The sequence below is a fragment of the Sphaerodactylus townsendi genome, linkage group LG03 (genome assembly GCF_021028975.2).
Source record: "Sphaerodactylus townsendi isolate TG3544 linkage group LG03, MPM_Stown_v2.3, whole genome shotgun sequence".
In the NCBI taxonomy this organism is placed as follows: Eukaryota; Metazoa; Chordata; class Lepidosauria; order Squamata; family Sphaerodactylidae; genus Sphaerodactylus; species Sphaerodactylus townsendi.
In genome coordinates, this window is record NC_059427.1 from 3,211,113 (window position 1) to 3,228,358 (window position 17,246).

Sequence of the window (17,246 nt, forward strand, 5' to 3'; positions counted from 1 at the left end):
AATATCAGCTATGAAATTATAATTAAATAAAACCGATTCCTACTGCAGTAAATGTAAGTGCAGGATTTCTTAACTGCTACAAATAACACTGGTTGTCCACAGTTTTCTAGGATATCTGCACATTTTCTTACTGCTTAAACCGACCCGCTGAAAATGGCCTTGCACTTTGTATAGTGTTGTTCCGATAAAAAGTCAATATTTATTCAGAACAATGGAGATTCTGGGCTTTCTTTTTAAAAAAAATTCTTAACGTATGGAAAATGCATACATCAGAGGCAGAGATGTTCGTGTTCATGATAGTGACTTGGTGAGGGAATGGCCAGGTTTGCATGGCTTATTGGGACAGGTCTACTCTGCAGGGTTGGTGTGTGTGTGTTTCTACTGTGAATGACTGCTTCGTGGTAAAATGCACTGCACAAAAGTGCACAAAAGTGCTCTGTTTTGCAAAACAACATCTCTGCTAAAGCCACGTTACCACCTTAAGTGGTGGACTGATAGCAGAAGAACACATCTGTTCCACACTTTCAACATTCCCCTCACACAGGCACCCGATTGGATGCAAACACATGGTTTTTTCAAACTGTTTTTTCAAATGGATGCTCTGGGATGTCAGCCTCTGTTTTCTGCAGGGAGGATGGCCCCTCACTCAGAACGTTTTGGTTTGCACTCTGGCTGAAGAATGCTTATCTTTTACAGAAGGATGTGAAAAGGCTTGGGGGATGGGTAAACTATTTTTAGCATCTTGCAGGAAACTTTTCAAAGGAGCAAAGGCACACAGTTTTGGGAATGAAAGAATATGCAGAACAGACTGTAAAACCATGAACTGCAAAAATCATTGGACTGTCTGGATTTAAAACACTGGGGTGGGAGGGACAGCTTTTTGTATGTACAGCAGGAGAAACAGGCTTTCCAGAGAGAGATCTGCCAGGATTTAAAACACTGGGGTGGGTGGGAGAGGGACAGCTTTTTGTAGAGTTTTGGGAATTCCGGCTGGCTCTCTGCTTCCTAAAACCTTTTGGGAGATTTAAAACACAGGAGAAGCCCCTCTCAATCGGCGCATTCACTGTACCACCTTCGGGGAAACTAGCATTTTGCTCTCTGATCCCTGCCCCAGACTACAGCCTCTCGTCAAAACACACAAAACACAAACGGATAAACATTTTTTCCACGCACAGCCCAAACAAAATCAAACTCACATTGCAAAAGCATTTTATTACCTTTTAATCACCTTTAATTCACCTTTAATTCACACCCTTTAATTAGCTTTTTCATTCAGGGGTGTGCGGCTGGAAGTAGCTGTCAAATTGTGAAAATGTGAAATGAAAGCTACATACCTATACTATGTATAATTACCAATATTCTGATTCAATCTGCTGTTTTCTTTTAAAACTCAAATCCTGCAATTATTTCTCTTCTACCCTATTTTTTCTAATAAATAGAAAAATGAGGCTGGATGCACATATGTTGGGAGTGCTTTGATTGGGTGTTCCTGCATTGCAGGGGTTGACTAGATGGCCCTTGGGGTCTCTTCCAACTCTATGATTCTATGGTTAGTAGCCACTGGAAGGCCTATCCTCTAGCTTGGCATCGTGGTTAACAGTGATGGATTCCAGAGTTTGTTTCCCTGCTCCTCCACATACAGCCTGCTGGGTGACCTTGGGCTAGTCACAGTTCTCTGAGAACTCTGTCAGCTCCACCTAACAAGTCATCTGTTACGAAGGAAAGAAATGTGTAAGCTTCTTTCACACTCCTTACTAGAGAGAAAAAGCAGGGTATATATCCAAACTCTTCTTCTTCTTCTTTTCTTCTAATCTCCTTTTAAAGCTGTCTATGCCTTTTGCCATCACTACACAAACACCCCCAAGAGAAAATTCCACATTTTAATCACTTCCTGTGCAAAGAAGCATCTCTCTTTTGTCTATGCTGATTTCGTTCCCCATCAGCTTCATTGATACACTCCAGTAATAGCATCTTTGCAGAGGGAGAAAAAAGTCTCTTTGGCAACTATGCCCACCGTGCGCATAATTTAATAAATCTGTATCATGGGGCCCCTTAGTTGTCTCTTCTACACTGAAACATTTCAGCCTTTCCTCACAAGAAAAGTACTACAAGCCCCTAAGCACCTTGATTGCCCTGTTTTGTACTTTTTCTAGCTCTGCCATGTCTTTTCTGTGTACAGTGACCAGAATTGCACACAGTATTTCAAATGCAGCCGAACCATAGATCTATACAAGCATTCAGATATATGCAAAATTGACCACCAGCTTCAGCATGATAGTGGGAGCTAGAGTGCCAAAAATCAGAGTAAACAGAGTCAGTGTGGTGCAGTCATCAGAAGGCCTGACAAGGCTCAGGAGATACAGGTTCAAATCCCAACTCTACCAATGAAATTCGCTGGCTCACCCTGGGCTACTAACTCATCCTCAGTCTAACCTTCCTATCAGCATTGTTGACATTAGTTCATTCAATATAGCCGCTCCTGTTTTGGCAGGAGACAGAACTGCTCATTCAATAGTATTACCATCACTAAATATGGCCAGGAAAGGAAGCAAGGCAGTGAACCTAGTCCTCAACAAATTAATCTATTAAATGTAACAATCTGGGACACCCTCCTTAACGTGTATTCAAAGGTTAGGACAAATGACTCAAATTGCCTGTAAGCTGTATTCCAAATATTGTAGCTGAGAATTGAGCATAGATTAACCAAGACTAGTTCAAACATGTAGACAACAAGACAGATTTAGCACAAAAACTCTCAGTGATGATACTTGGAAAGGTTGGGCTTGAGTCTAACATCTTGCAAACCTGGAAATATTTGTATTTTTTTCTCTTCTGTGAATTCTTTGATGCAGCACATGGTTTAGCATTTATGATTTCTCTCCTCTGTGAATACTTTGGTGCAGTTTAAGATATGTCTTTTGAGCAAAGCTCTTTCATGATTCCAGGCATTTATATGGTTTCTCCCCAGTGTGGATTTGTTGATGGTAATTAAGATGTGCCTTTTGAGCAAAGCTCTTTCCACATTCCAAGCATTTAAATGGTTTCTCCCCAGTGTGGATTCGCTGGTGAACAGTAAGGTATGAACTCTGAGCAAAGCTCTTTGCACACTCCTAGCATTTATATGGCTTTTCTACTCCATGGATTTGTTGATGGACAATAAGTGCCGAACTGTGAGCAAAGCTCTTTACACACTCCAAGCATTTATATGGCTTCTCTCCCCCTGTGCAGTCGTTGATGGCTAGTAAGATATGAATTCCGAGCAAAGCTCTGTCCACACTCTAGGCATTTAAATGGTTTCGCCCCAGTGTGGATTTGTTGATGGTAACTAAGATGTGCCTTTTGAGCAAAGCTCTTTGCACATTCCGAACATTTATATGGTTTCTCCCCAGTGTGGATTCGTTGGTGAGCAGTAAGATATGAACTCTGAGCAAAGCTCTTTGCACACTCCAAGCATTTATATGGTTTCTCCCCACTGTGGATTCTTTGATGGACTGTAAGGCGTGAACTGAGAGCAAAGCTCTTTCCACACTTTAAGCATTTATATGGCTTCTCCCCCCTGTGCCTTCGTTGATGTCTAGTAAGATCTGAATTCCAAGCAAAGCTCTTTCCACACTCTAAGCATTTATATGGTTTCTCCCCAGTGTGCATTCGTTGATGATAAGTAAGTGTTGACTTGTGGGTAAAACTCATTCCACACTCCAAGCATGTATATGGCTTCTCCCCAGTGTGGATTCGCTGATGCTTGGTAAGACAGGAGTTCACAGCAAAACTTTTTCCACACTCCAAGCATTTATATGGTTTCTCCCCACTGTGGATTCGTTGATGGATAGTGAGATTTGAATTCTGAAAAAAGCTCTTTCCACATTCCAAGCATTTATATGGTTTCTCCCCAGTGTGGATTTGTTGATGTCGAGTAAGATGTGAACTGTGAGCAAAGCTCTTTCCACACTCCAGACATTCATATCTTTTCTCTTCTGTATACTCCAAGCATTGATATGATTGCTCTCCAGTGAGTTTAGTAACATCAGACCACTGAGCAAAGCTTTTTTCACACTCCAAGAACTTGTATGGTTTCTCTGCAGCCTGGATTTGTTGATAGATAGTAAACTCTGAACCCTGAGCACAGCTCATTGCACACTCCAATCCTCTATCTGGTTTCTCCCTACTTTGGATTAGTTGATGAGTAAGACTGTGAGTAAAGCTTTCTCCGCACTCTGTGAATTTATATGGTTTCTCTCGAGTGTCGATATGCTGATGGCTAGTACGTGCTGAACTTTGAGCAAAGCTTTTCCCACTCTCCAAGCAGCTGTTCATTTTCTCAACAGTGTGGATTTGTTGATGAGCAGCAAGGATGCAAGTCTTAGCAAAGCTCTTTCTAAATGCCAGGCATTTATGTGCCTCCCCTTTGTGGAGTAGATGCTCAGGAACTTCCCCCTTCAAAACAAAGCTTGTTCTACATTGGAAGCACTCATCTGGTTTCCCATTTATATTAATTTTTTCTGTTGTATCAAGTATCTGGGATTCAGCACCCTGAGAAACACAGCATTCATTCTCCCTCATCCATTTTATTTCTGCGCTTTTCTGCTCTTTTTCATCAAATAGGAGGTGTTGTGGTTCTCTCTTGGACTTGTTCTGTAGACTATTATCCTCTGGAATAAAGAGAGAGAAGACTGGTAACACATTCAAACGGAACGGAAATATAGTAATGAAGGCTGATAATTGCTTTTGACAACAACAGGATTAGAATTATTTGAAGGGGAGGGAAAAATTGCCTTTTTTCAACCAGCTGTTGATGCATCCTTGGAGAGTAGTTCTAACATAAAAGGTAACCCTGTGGAACCTCCATGTTCAGAGGCAGTATTCTTTGAAGACAAGTGGTTTGGGTCCTCTTCCTAGGGACTCTAGGTGGAAATGGGAGGCTGTGCTAGAAGGTCATTTGGCCAATCTCTTCTTGAATGCGAATGGAGGTCTGATTGAATTTCCCACAGAGGGAGTCTGGAGCACAGCTTTTGGCCCTGCTAGCAGAGCTGAGGAACGGGGTGACTAGAGACTGGGCCTTTCAAGTGGGGACCCCTCATCTGAGGAATATATCCCCTTGAAGCTTACCTTCCTATCTGTTTGAAACCAGGCCAAAACAGATCTTTCCAACCAGGCTTTACCTTTGGGGTTCACCTATTCAGCTGTTTTATGGTCTGTGTAATTCAATGAATGTTCTCAGGGGATTTTTGAGGCAGCTCATAGGCTATTTTACACTTTCCTTGTGTCTCTGGCTTTCATGAATTTATCCTTTAAGCAGAAGGATGTTGTCGGTTTTCCAGGTTGTATTTTTCAGGAGAAAATACTACTGAAAACCCACAACATCCTAGTGATTCCATAATTTTAGGCAGTATTTAGTACTAATGGGTTTTTGATTTCTGATCCAGTTTGAGGTGCTCTGCATCTTAATAAATGTGGAAAAGCAATACATTAATAAACCAATGTGTATAAAAATTGAAAACTGTATAAATATTTTCACCAGTCTTAGGCACAAACAAGCCAATGTTTTATGTATTGTCGAAGGTGTTCATGGCCAGATTCAACTGTTTGTTGTGAGTTTTCTTGAGCTGTGTGGCTGTGGCCTGGAAGATCTTGTTCCTGATGCAGGCGAAATGTTAGGAACAAGATCTTCCAGACCACGGCCACACAGTCCGGATAACCCACAACAACCAAGCCAATGTTTTGTTCCCCTTTTAAAGTTCTCTTTCACATTTGAGAAAGCTTTCCTGGATGTCGCCTTTGGAGAAACCCCTCTGTTCTCCTGGTGATAAAATTGAGCCTTGGAAACGTTGCTGTTCTACACAAATAAGCAGATACCTGCTGATCTCTTTCTCTTTTCTGAGTCCTGTTCAAGTGTATCTCCAGCTTCTTCCAATGGGGATGTGGAACCAGGATTGTGAACCCGAAGTCCTTCTATAAAAGAAACAAGCAGACCAGTTACTGCCAGACATTCCAACTCTAAGAAATATTCAGATTTTTTAACCAGGCTATCTAAACCTCAGCTACTGATAATGACCAAAAAGGAGGAACCAGGATACACCCAAAAAGGATACACCCAAAAGGAGAGGAGGGGGATACTGCTTGGATTGAGTAGTATCAAAGCAGCTGATATGGAGAGCACCTCAAAGTGAAGGAATAATGAACAGGGAAATTCAGTACAACAAAGGGAAAGCCCTAGTCTAGACAGAGGCACCAAGATACTGTATTGTGGACCTCAGTCAATGCAAGAACGATCCCACAACCCAGTATGAAAACATCTAAACAGCTCCAAGAAAAAGTCATTGTCTAAGGGCTCTTCTGTCTTTCATACTAATAATTAATATTAATATTAATACATATTAATAATTAATATTTAATTTTCTTTTCTGTTTATGGTTACAAAAATAAAATAAATTGGAAAAAAAGTAAGCAAACACCCAAAACTCCTATGAAAATCTGGAAATTTTTTCATTTGAATTCTGCATTTAGACTTTTTCTGGAATTCTGCAATTAAGACTTTTTATACTACTCAACATGGAAAAAGCTCAGAATCGCATGCCCTGTCTACCTTTCTCTTCCAGCCAGAGCAGGGAAAAAGAAACAGCCCAAATGAATTCAAGATAAGCCTAGTGGGCCAGAATTCAGCCAATGACGCTTATTTTGTCAGAGAGCCAAACTTCACCTACAAAAATCTCATTTTTCTTGGTTTGTTCTTCAGGGCTCTTCTCTCTCATTCAACTGGATTTGTGAGCCATGCCTAAGCATACACTGATGTAAACAGAATGAAGACCCAAGATGGACCCCAATCCTTTCCTTCTTTCCCCTCCATCCCATACTAATCCTCCTCAGTTCCCATCGAAGGCTACATGGTCCTCAGGGCAAAAAAATGTCTTCTGAGCTTGGTAAAATGCGTATGGAAGGCCCTATATATTCATTGTCATTCTTTAAAATGCTCATTTTCAAGGTTTCTCATGAGGCCTCACAGACATCCCATAAACTGTTACGGAGGACAATCCTCCTTCTGCCCTGCTTTCAAATGATTTTTCCTGCACTCAAGAGGTTGTTCCCACTGAAGAACACTGAGCTCACCTAATCCTCAAAGGGAAATCAGGGGTGGGCCTTCCTCCCCTACCGTGCTCTTTTTTGCTTATGAACCAATATTTTAATTTATACACTGACATTAACAGAGTTCAGTAATTATTGGAACCTCCTCCCTTGCCTGGCTTTGGATCTTCTACATTCCGCTATTGAGGGACCCCATTGGAGGTGGTCAGCTATTGCCTTGCCCTTCAGAGTGTCCCTGGAATTCCTTGGTGGTCTCCCACCCAAGTACCAACCTGGACTGACCCAGCTTAGCTTCTGAGAACTGAAGAGATCAGGCTAGCCTGGGCCATCCATATCAGGGTTGGGGTCCTTTTTAGAGGGGAGGGCTTCAGTCTCCACTAACTGTGAATCAAGGGAAAGGAGAGTCTTACCCAGAAAGGCCACATTCTGCCAATTGTCCTCCAAGACTTCCTTGTGAAGTTTTCTTTGGTCCGGATCCAGCAGAGCCCACTCCTCCTCGGTGAAATGAACAGACACCTCCTCAAAGGTCACCAGACCCTGAAAAGAGAAACAAACATTCCTCTTCTAACACCAATCCAAACAGAATATAATACACTTTCTGAACCACCGTGACACATTTTCATTTTCTGGAGTACTGTGTTCAGTTCTGGTCGCCACATCTCAAAAAGGATATTGAAGAGATAGAAAAAGTGCAGAGAAGGGCGACGAGGATGATTGAGGGACTGCAGCACCTTCCTTATGAGGAAAGGCTGCAGCGTTTGGGACTCTTTAGTTTGGAGAGGAGACGTCTGAGGGGGGATATGATTGAAGTCTATAAAATTATGCATGGGGTAGAAAATGTTGACAGAGAGAAATTTTTCTCTCTTTCTCACAATACTAGAACCAGGGGGCATTCATTGAAAATGCTGGGGGGAAGAATTAGAACTAATAAAAGGAAACACTTCTTCACGCAACGTGTGATTGGTGTTTGGAATATGCTGCCACAGGAGGTGGTGATGGCCACTAACCTGGATAGCTTTAAAAGGGGCTTGGACAGATTTATGGAGGAGAAGTCGATTTATGGCTACCAATCTTGATCCTCTTTGATCTGAGATTGCAAATGCTCTTAACAGTCCAGGGTGCCTCGGGGAGCAACAGCCACAGAAGGCCATTGCTTTCTACATCCCACATGTGGAACTCCCAAAGGCACCTGGTGGGCCACTGCGAGTAGCAGAGAGCTGGACTAGATGGACTCTGGTCTGATCCAGCTGGCTTGTTCTTATGTTCTTATGTTCTTAATCTCATAAAAATTCTAAGATACAGACCAGAGAAGTATTATAAAATATCAAGTGTACGCTCACAAATGTTTCTCATTCTAGTGAGGAAAGCATTTTCCAAATATAGCAGACATTTTTCCATTTAGCAGACATTTAATTTAAATAGACAAATACACTGTTAATTTTTCTAATCAATCCTCCTTTGGGATAATGTTCTTCTTCCAATTCAAAAATTAGCCTTGGAGATGTTATGGCTTTAAGCACAAATTCACAAACATCTTCGGAAGGGAGAGCTACATAATTTAATGATTAAAACTTCAGAGGATAATGGTAGCTCAATCTTTATGGCTTTAGAAATGGAGGTGGTGATCAGACAATTGAAAATCATTGATAGAATATCAAGTCAAAACAGACAAATAACCAAATTGATAACTAGTGGTTTCGAAGGTCAAATGAGATTGTTTAAAAATAAAAAACGAAGTTAAAGATCTAATTTTATTTTGATGCATAATGGCCAAGTGCTGAAAAGGTTAGGGTTTAAGGAATAATATTCACTCCAGGAGAAACTGAAAGACTCAATGAAATAAGTAGTTTATAAGTTGGTTAACTTTTTTTCTTTGTATGTGTTTTGGGTTCTGATTTTAAAGTACAAAATAAAAAACTGAACTGGACAAAAGAAAGAAAAACCTGTAGCAATCATATTCCTAAATTCTGTTTTTCTCTTACACTCCTCCCACCAAATCTGTATGAAATTGGTATCTTTAGCCCCACATACCTAACAATCCCTATTAGCCCCTTCATAAATTGTTGCTACTTTATGGGAAGACAGGGACCACTGATACAGCATTTTTATTAAGTTTATTTGACTGAGAAGATTACAGAGAAGATCAGACTGCTTCTGAACACTGATGCCCAGACCTCTTGGTGCTGTCTCATTTCCACGTGATTGGTCACTCATTTCCATGTATGTACAGAGAAAGGGAAGTGAGAACTGGGAACATCAACATTCTCATGCACATGGAGACCTACCTGTGCCCCAAACTATGGTAGTTTAGGGGTGGGGGAGGATGAGAGAAGGAGGAAGCTACTTCACTCCTTGGCCCATTTTTACAAACACTATCCTGCTCTAACAGGGAATAAAGTGCAAACATATAAATTCTCTAAATAAACCCACAAAACAACCATCCAAATAAAGGGGAAACCAAAGTGAGACTTCAGATGACTAATAGAAGCCTGGAGATCTTATCTCTTCCAGGACAATGGGAGAGTTAAGAGCACTGCTGGATCAGACCAGGGAGAGTCCATCCAGCCCAGCATCCTAGGCTGCTATACACAGAGACAGAACCAAATCCAACAAGGCAAAAAAAAAGGCCAAGGTCTCCGGGAGCATTGCTTCTGACACTGGAATTGGAATGTGGCGGGTTCCCTTCAGTCACTATGCTAGGTAGCTACTGATATCTCTGTGCTGGGCACCCCTGGTGGGCCACTGCGAGTAGCAGAGAGCTGGACTAGATGGACTTTGGTCTGATCCAGCTGGCTTGTTCTTATGTTCTTATAGGCCTCTCCCCCAACTTGGCATTGTGGTTAACAGTGGTGGACTCTAATCTGGAAAACAGAGTTTTTTCCCATGCTCCTCCACAGGCAGCCTGCTGAGTGACCTTGAGCTAGTCACAGTCTCCTCTGAGGTGTTCCTGGGGCCCCACCTGCCTCACAAGGTATCTGTTATGGAGAGAGAAAGGAAACAAATTTGGAAGCTGCTTTGAGACTCCTTACTGGAGAGAAAAGCAGGGTAAAAATTCAAACTCTACTTTTTCTTCTCTGCTTATCTCCTTTTATGCCTTTTGACATCACTACATCCCGAGAGTGAATTCCACATTTTAATAACTTCCTGTGCAAGTATCCTTTTTGTCCATTCTGAATACATTCCCCATCAGCTTTATTGGATTCACTCCAGTTGTAGCATCGTGAGAGAGGGAGGAAAAAAGTATCTTTGGCAACTCTGTCCACCATGTGCATAATTTGATAAATCCAGACTGCTGGGTCTCCTCTTAGTTGTCTGTTCTACGCTGAAAAGTTCCAAACATTTCATCCTTTCCTCACAAGGAAAGTGCTACAAACCCCTAAGTACCTTTAGGTGTACCTAAGTATTGCTATAAAATAATAAGTAAAATGTATCATTGGCAGACACAAAGCCTCCACTACTTAGGATCATACATGTACATTCCAAAACATACACCACCAGACCTGATAAGCATCTTGAGCCCACTAGATCTCTCTTCATAGGTCAACAATACACTCCCCCAAGTACCTTGATTCTGTCTCCTCCTTTAATTTTCTCCTAGCTCTGTTGCACTTTTCTGTGTACAGCCACCAGAATTGGTACACGGTATTTCAAATGAGGCTGGAACCATGATCTATAAAAGGATTCAAATCTATGTAAAATTTGGCCACCAGCTCTAAAGTGATAGTGGGAGCTAGAGTGCCAAAAATCAGGGTAAGCTGAGTCAGTGTGGTGCAGTCATCAGAAGGCCTGACTAGGCTCAGGAGATAAAGGTTCAAATTCCAAATCTACCAATTAAATTCGCTGGCTCACCCTGGGCTACTAACTCATCCTCAGCCTAACCTTCCTATCAGCATAGTTGACATTAGTTTTGGCAGGAGACAGAACTGCTCATTCAATAGGTAGAAAATGGCATGTGGAGAAAGTAAGGCAGAGAACCTAGTCCTAAACAAATTAATCTATTAAATGTAACAGTCTGCAACACCCCTCCTTAACATGTATTCAAAGGGTAAGACAAATAATTCAAATTTCTGGCAACTTCTATTCCAAATATTGTGGCTGAGAATTGAACATGAAGTAATCAAGAGTAGTTCAAACATGTAGAATACAAGACTGATTTAGCATAAAAACCATCAGTGATGATAGTTGGAAAGGTTGGGCTTGAGACTACCATCTTGCAAACCTGGAAATATTTGTATGTTTTCCCTCTTGTGTGAATTATCTGATGCAACACATAGCTTAGCATTTATGATTTTTCTCCTCTGTGAATACTTTGATGCAGCTTAAGATGTGCCTTTTGAGGAAAGCTTTTTCCACAATCCAGGCGTTTATATGGTTACTCCCCAGTGTGGATTCGTTGATGGTTAGTAAGATCTGAATTCCGAGCAAAGTTCTTTCCACACTCTAAGCATTTATATGATTTCTCCCCACTGTGGATTCGTTGATGGACAGTTAGATGTGAATTAAAAACAAAGCTCATTCCACAGTCTAAGCATTAATGTCGTTTCTCCCTACTGTGGATTCGTTGATGGCTAGTAAGATGTGACTTTCGAGTAAAGCTCTTTGCACATTCCAAACATTTATGTGGTTTCTCCCCAGTGTGGATTCGTTGATGGATAGTGAGATTTGAATTGTAAACAAAGCTTTTTCCACACTCCAAACATTTATATGGTTTCTCCCCAGTGTGTATCCGTTGATGATCAGTAAGCCTTGAACTTTGGGAAAAACTCATTCCACACTCCAAGCATTTATGCGGTTTCTCCCCAGTGTGGATTCGTTGATGGACAGTGAGATTTGAATTCTGAGCAAAGCTCTTTCCACACTCCAAGCATTTATATGGTTTCTCTCCAGTGTGGATTCGTTGATGGATAGTGAGAATTGAATTGTGAACAAAGTTTCTTCCACACTCCAAACATTTATATGGTTTCTTTGCAGTGTGTATTCGTTCATGATTATTAAGTGCTGAACTATGAATAAAGCTCATTCCACACTCCAAGCATTCATATGGTTTTTCCGCAGTGTGGATTAGTTGATGTTTAGTAAGATGGGAACTCACAACAAAGCTTTTTCCACACTCCAAGCATTTATGTGGTTTCTCCCCAGTGTGTATCTGTTGATGAACAGTAAGCCTTGAACTGTGGGAAAAACTCATTCCACACTCCAAGCATTTATATGGTTTCTCCCCAGTGTGGATTCGTTGATGGATAGTGAGATTTGAATTCTGAACAAATCTCTTTCCACACTCCAAGCATTTATATGGTTTCTCCCCAGTATGGATTTGTTGATGATACATAAGTGTTGAACTGTGAGCAAAGCTCTTTCCACACTCCAAACATTTATATGGCTTTTCACCAGTGTGGATTTGTTGATGAGCAACAAGGATGCCAGTTTTAGCAAAGCTCTTTCCATGTGCCAGGCATTTATGTGCTTCCACTTTGTGGAATAGATGCTCAGGGACCTCCCCCTTCAAAACAAAGCTTGTTTCATATTGGAAGCACTTATCTGGTTTCTCATTTATGTTAATTTTTCCTGGTGTTTCAAGTATCTGGGATTCAACACCCCGAGAAACACAACATTCATTCTCCCTCTTCCATTTCATTTTCATGCTTTTTTGCTCTTTTTCATCAAATAGGAGGTGTTGTGGTTCTTTCTTGGACTTGTCCTGTAGACTATTATCCTCTGGAATAAAGAGAGATGACTGGTAAGACCTTCAAACAAAAGCAAAATCAAGTAATGAAGTAATTGCTGTTGACAACAACAACATTGGAATTACTTGAAGGGGAGAAAAATGTTGCCCAGTTTCAACCAGCTGTTTTTTCTTCTTTGGAGGGTAGTTCTATGAAAGACAAGATCTTTCCAACTAGGCTTTACCTTTGGGGTTAACCTATTCAGCTGTTTTATGGTCTTTGCCTAACCTGACAAGTGTTCTCAGGGGATTTTTGAGACAACTCATAGGCTATTTTAAACTTTTCTTGTGCCTCTGGCTTTTATGAATTGATCCTTTAGGCAGTAGGATGCTGTGGGTTTTCTGGGTTGTATGGCTGTGTTCCAGTAGTATTTTCTCCCGAGAAAACCCGCAACATCCTAGTGATTCCGGTCTAGTGATTCCGGCTGTGAAAGCCTTTCCACCCCCCCCCCCCCCAAACCCACCCCCCCCCCCCCCCCCCACCCACCACCCCCCCCCCCCACCCCCCCCCCCCACCACCCCCCCCCCCCCCCCCCCCCCCCCCCACCCCCCCCCCCCCCCCCACACCCCCCCCCCACCCGCACCCCCCACCCACACCCACACCGCACCCCCCCCCCACACACCGCCCCCCCCCCCCCCACCCCCCCCCCCCCCCACCCCCCCCCCCCCCCACCCCCCCCCCCCCCCACCCCCCCCCCCCCCCACCCCCCCCCCCCCCCACCCCCCCCCCCCCCCACCCCCCCCCCCCCCCACCCCCCCCCCCCCCCACCCCCCCCCCCCCCCACCCCCCCCCCCCCCCACCCCCCCCCCCCCCCACCCCCCCCCCCCCCCACCCCCCCCCCCCCCCACCCCCCCCCCCCCCCACCCCCCCCCCCCCCCACCCCCCCCCCCCCCCACCCCCCCCCCCCCCCACCCCCCCCCCCCCCCACCCCCCCCCCCCCCCACCCCCCCCCCCCCCCACCCCCCCCCCCCCCCACCCCCCCCCCCCCCCACCCCCCCCCCCCCCCACCCCCCCCCCCCCCCACCCCCCCCCCCCCCCACCCCCCCCCCCCCCCACCCCCCCCCCCCCCCACCCCCCCCCCCCCCCACCCCCCCCCCCCCCCACCCCCCCCCCCCCCCACCCCCCCCCCCCCCCACCCCCCCCCCCCCCCACCCCCCCCCCCCCCCACCCCCCCCCCCCCCCACCCCCCCCCCCCCCCACCCCCCCCCCCCCCCACCCCCCCCCCCCCCCACCCCCCCCCCCCCCCACCCCCCCCCCCCCCCACCCCCCCCCCCCCCCACCCCCCCCCCCCCCCACCCCCCCCCCCCCCCACCCCCCCCCCCCCCCACCCCCCCCCCCCCCCACCCCCCCCCCCCCCCACCCCCCCCCCCCCCCACCCCCCCCCCCCCCCACCCCCCCCCCCCCCCACCCCCCCCCCCCCCCACCCCCCCCCCCCCCCACCCCCCCCCCCCCCCACCCCCCCCCCCCCCCACCCCCCCCCCCCCCCACCCCCCCCCCCCCCCACCCCCCCCCCCCCCCACCCCCCCCCCCCCCCACCCCCCCCCCCCCCCACCCCCCCCCCCCCCCACCCCCCCCCCCCCCCACCCCCCCCCCCCCCCACCCCCCCCCCCCCCCACCCCCCCCCCCCCCCACCCCCCCCCCCCCCCACCCCCCCCCCCCCCCACCCCCCCCCCCCCCCACCCCCCCCCCCCCCCACCCCCCCCCCCCCCCACCCCCCCCCCCCCCCACCCCCCCCCCCCCCCACCCCCCCCCCCCCCCACCCCCCCCCCCCCCCACCCCCCCCCCCCCCCACCCCCCCCCCCCCCCACCCCCCCCCCCCCCCACCCCCCCCCCCCCCCACCCCCCCCCCCCCCCACCCCCCCCCCCCCCCACCCCCCCCCCCCCCCACCCCCCCCCCCCCCCACCCCCCCCCCCCCCCACCCCCCCCCCCCCCCACCCCCCCCCCCCCCCACCCCCCCCCCCCCCCACCCCCCCCCCCCCCCACCCCCCCCCCCCCCCACCCCCCCCCCCCCCCACCCCCCCCCCCCCCCACCCCCCCCCCCCCCCACCCCCCCCCCCCCCCACCCCCCCCCCCCCCCACCCCCCCCCCCCCCCACCCCCCCCCCCCCCCACCCCCCCCCCCCCCCACCCCCCCCCCCCCCCACCCCCCCCCCCCCCCACCCCCCCCCCCCCCCACCCCCCCCCCCCCCCACCCCCCCCCCCCCCCACCCCCCCCCCCCCCCACCCCCCCCCCCCCCCACCCCCCCCCCCCCCCACCCCCCCCCCCCCCCACCCCCCCCCCCCCCCACCCCCCCCCCCCCCCACCCCCCCCCCCCCCCACCCCCCCCCCCCCCCACCCCCCCCCCCCCCCACCCCCCCCCCCCCCCACCCCCCCCCCCCCCCACCCCCCCCCCCCCCCACCCCCCCCCCCCCCCACCCCCCCCCCCCCCCACCCCCCCCCCCCCCCACCCCCCCCCCCCCCCACCCCCCCCCCCCCCCACCCCCCCCCCCCCCCACCCCCCCCCCCCCCCACCCCCCCCCCCCCCCACCCCCCCCCCCCCCCACCCCCCCCCCCCCCCACCCCCCCCCCCCCCCACCCCCCCCCCCCCCCACCCCCCCCCCCCCCCACCCCCCCCCCCCCCCACCCCCCCCCCCCCCCACCCCCCCCCCCCCCCACCCCCCCCCCCCCCCACCCCCCCCCCCCCCCACCCCCCCCCCCCCCCACCCCCCCCCCCCCCCACCCCCCCCCCCCCCCACCCCCCCCCCCCCCCACCCCCCCCCCCCCCCACCCCCCCCCCCCCCCACCCCCCCCCCCCCCCACCCCCCCCCCCCCCCACCCCCCCCCCCCCCCACCCCCCCCCCCCCCCACCCCCCCCCCCCCCCACCCCCCCCCCCCCCCACCCCCCCCCCCCCCCACCCCCCCCCCCCCCCACCCCCCCCCCCCCCCACCCCCCCCCCCCCCCACCCCCCCCCCCCCCCACCCCCCCCCCCCCCCACCCCCCCCCCCCCCCACCCCCCCCCCCCCCCACCCCCCCCCCCCCCCACCCCCCCCCCCCCCCACCCCCCCCCCCCCCCACCCCCCCCCCCCCCCACCCCCCCCCCCCCCCACCCCCCCCCCCCCCCACCCCCCCCCCCCCCCACCCCCCCCCCCCCCCACCCCCCCCCCCCCCCACCCCCCCCCCCCCCCACCCCCCCCCCCCCCCACCCCCCCCCCCCCCCACCCCCCCCCCCCCCCACCCCCCCCCCCCCCCACCCCCCCCCCCCCCCACCCCCCCCCCCCCCCACCCCCCCCCCCCCCCACCCCCCCCCCCCCCCACCCCCCCCCCCCCCCACCCCCCCCCCCCCCCACCCCCCCCCCCCCCCACCCCCCCCCCCCCCCACCCCCCCCCCCCCCCACCCCCCCCCCCCCCCACCCCCCCCCCCCCCCACCCCCCCCCCCCCCCACCCCCCCCCCCCCCCACCCCCCCCCCCCCCCACCCCCCCCCCCCCCCACCCCCCCCCCCCCCCACCCCCCCCCCCCCCCACCCCCCCCCCCCCCCACCCCCCCCCCCCCCCACCCCCCCCCCCCCCCACCCCCCCCCCCCCCCACCCCCCCCCCCCCCCACCCCCCCCCCCCCCCACCCCCCCCCCCCCCCACCCCCCCCCCCCCCCACCCCCCCCCCCCCCCACCCCCCCCCCCCCCCACCCCCCCCCCCCCCCACCCCCCCCCCCCCCCACCCCCCCCCCCCCCCACCCCCCCCCCCCCCCACCCCCCCCCCCCCCCACCCCCCCCCCCCCCCACCCCCCCCCCCCCCCACCCCCCCCCCCCCCCACCCCCCCCCCCCCCCACCCCCCCCCCCCCCCACCCCCCCCCCCCCCCACCCCCCCCCCCCCCCACCCCCCCCCCCCCCCACCCCCCCCCCCCCCCACCCCCCCCCCCCCCCACCCCCCCCCCCCCCCACCCCCCCCCCCCCCCACCCCCCCCCCCCCCCACCCCCCCCCCCCCCCACCCCCCCCCCCCCCCACCCCCCCCCCCCCCCACCCCCCCCCCCCCCCACCCCCCCCCCCCCCCACCCCCCCCCCCCCCCACCCCCCCCCCCCCCCACCCCCCCCCCCCCCCACCCCCCCCCCCCCCCACCCCCCCCCCCCCCCACCCCCCCCCCCCCCCACCCCCCCCCCCCCCCACCCCCCCCCCCCCCCACCCCCCCCCCCCCCCACCCCCCCCCCCCCCCACCCCCCCCCCCCCCCACCCCCCCCCCCCCCCACCCCCCCCCCCCCCCACCCCCCCCCCCCCCCACCCCCCCCCCCCCCCACCCCCCCCCCCCCCCACCCCCCCCCCCCCCCACCCCCCCCCCCCCCCACCCCCCCCCCCCCCCACCCCCCCCCCCCCCCACCCCCCCCCCCCCCCACCCCCCCCCCCCCCCACCCCCCCCCCCCCCCACCCCCCCCCCCCCCCACCCCCCCCCCCCCCCACCCCCCCCCCCC

The 17,246-nt window shown here is 53.3% G+C and overlaps 3 protein-coding genes across 9 annotated transcripts in view; 1 reads left to right on the forward strand and 2 right to left on the reverse strand.

Moving 5' to 3' along the window:
* Positions 1 to 17,246, forward strand: part of TAP2 (transporter 2, ATP binding cassette subfamily B member) — a 1,062,867-nt gene that overhangs the window by 940,517 nt on the left and 105,104 nt on the right. The gene's annotated exons all lie outside the window — the stretch shown is intronic.
* Positions 1 to 17,246, reverse strand: part of LOC125428531 (zinc finger protein 708-like) — a 1,111,878-nt gene that overhangs the window by 771,787 nt on the left and 322,845 nt on the right. The gene's annotated exons all lie outside the window — the stretch shown is intronic.
* On the reverse strand, positions 1,193 to 13,201 carry LOC125428721 (zinc finger protein 420-like). 7 transcript variants are annotated; one of them, XM_048489305.1, is made up of 3 exons: positions 12,048 to 13,201; positions 11,642 to 11,795; positions 1,193 to 3,735 (listed from the first exon to the last, which is right to left on the reverse strand). In XM_048489305.1, the coding sequence occupies exons 1-3, from the start codon at positions 12,719 to 12,721 to the stop codon at positions 3,202 to 3,204; spliced, it is 1,362 nt and encodes a 453-aa protein (XP_048345262.1). In that variant the 5' UTR covers positions 12,722 to 13,201; the 3' UTR covers positions 1,193 to 3,201. The 7 variants fall into 7 exon arrangements, 6 of the variants coding, with proteins under 6 accessions (XP_048345262.1, XP_048345260.1, XP_048345261.1 ...); XM_048489303.1 differs by having other exon boundaries at positions 1,193 to 3,454; positions 3,539 to 3,735; positions 11,642 to 13,201; XM_048489304.1 differs by having other exon boundaries at positions 1,193 to 3,117; positions 3,371 to 3,735; positions 11,642 to 13,201.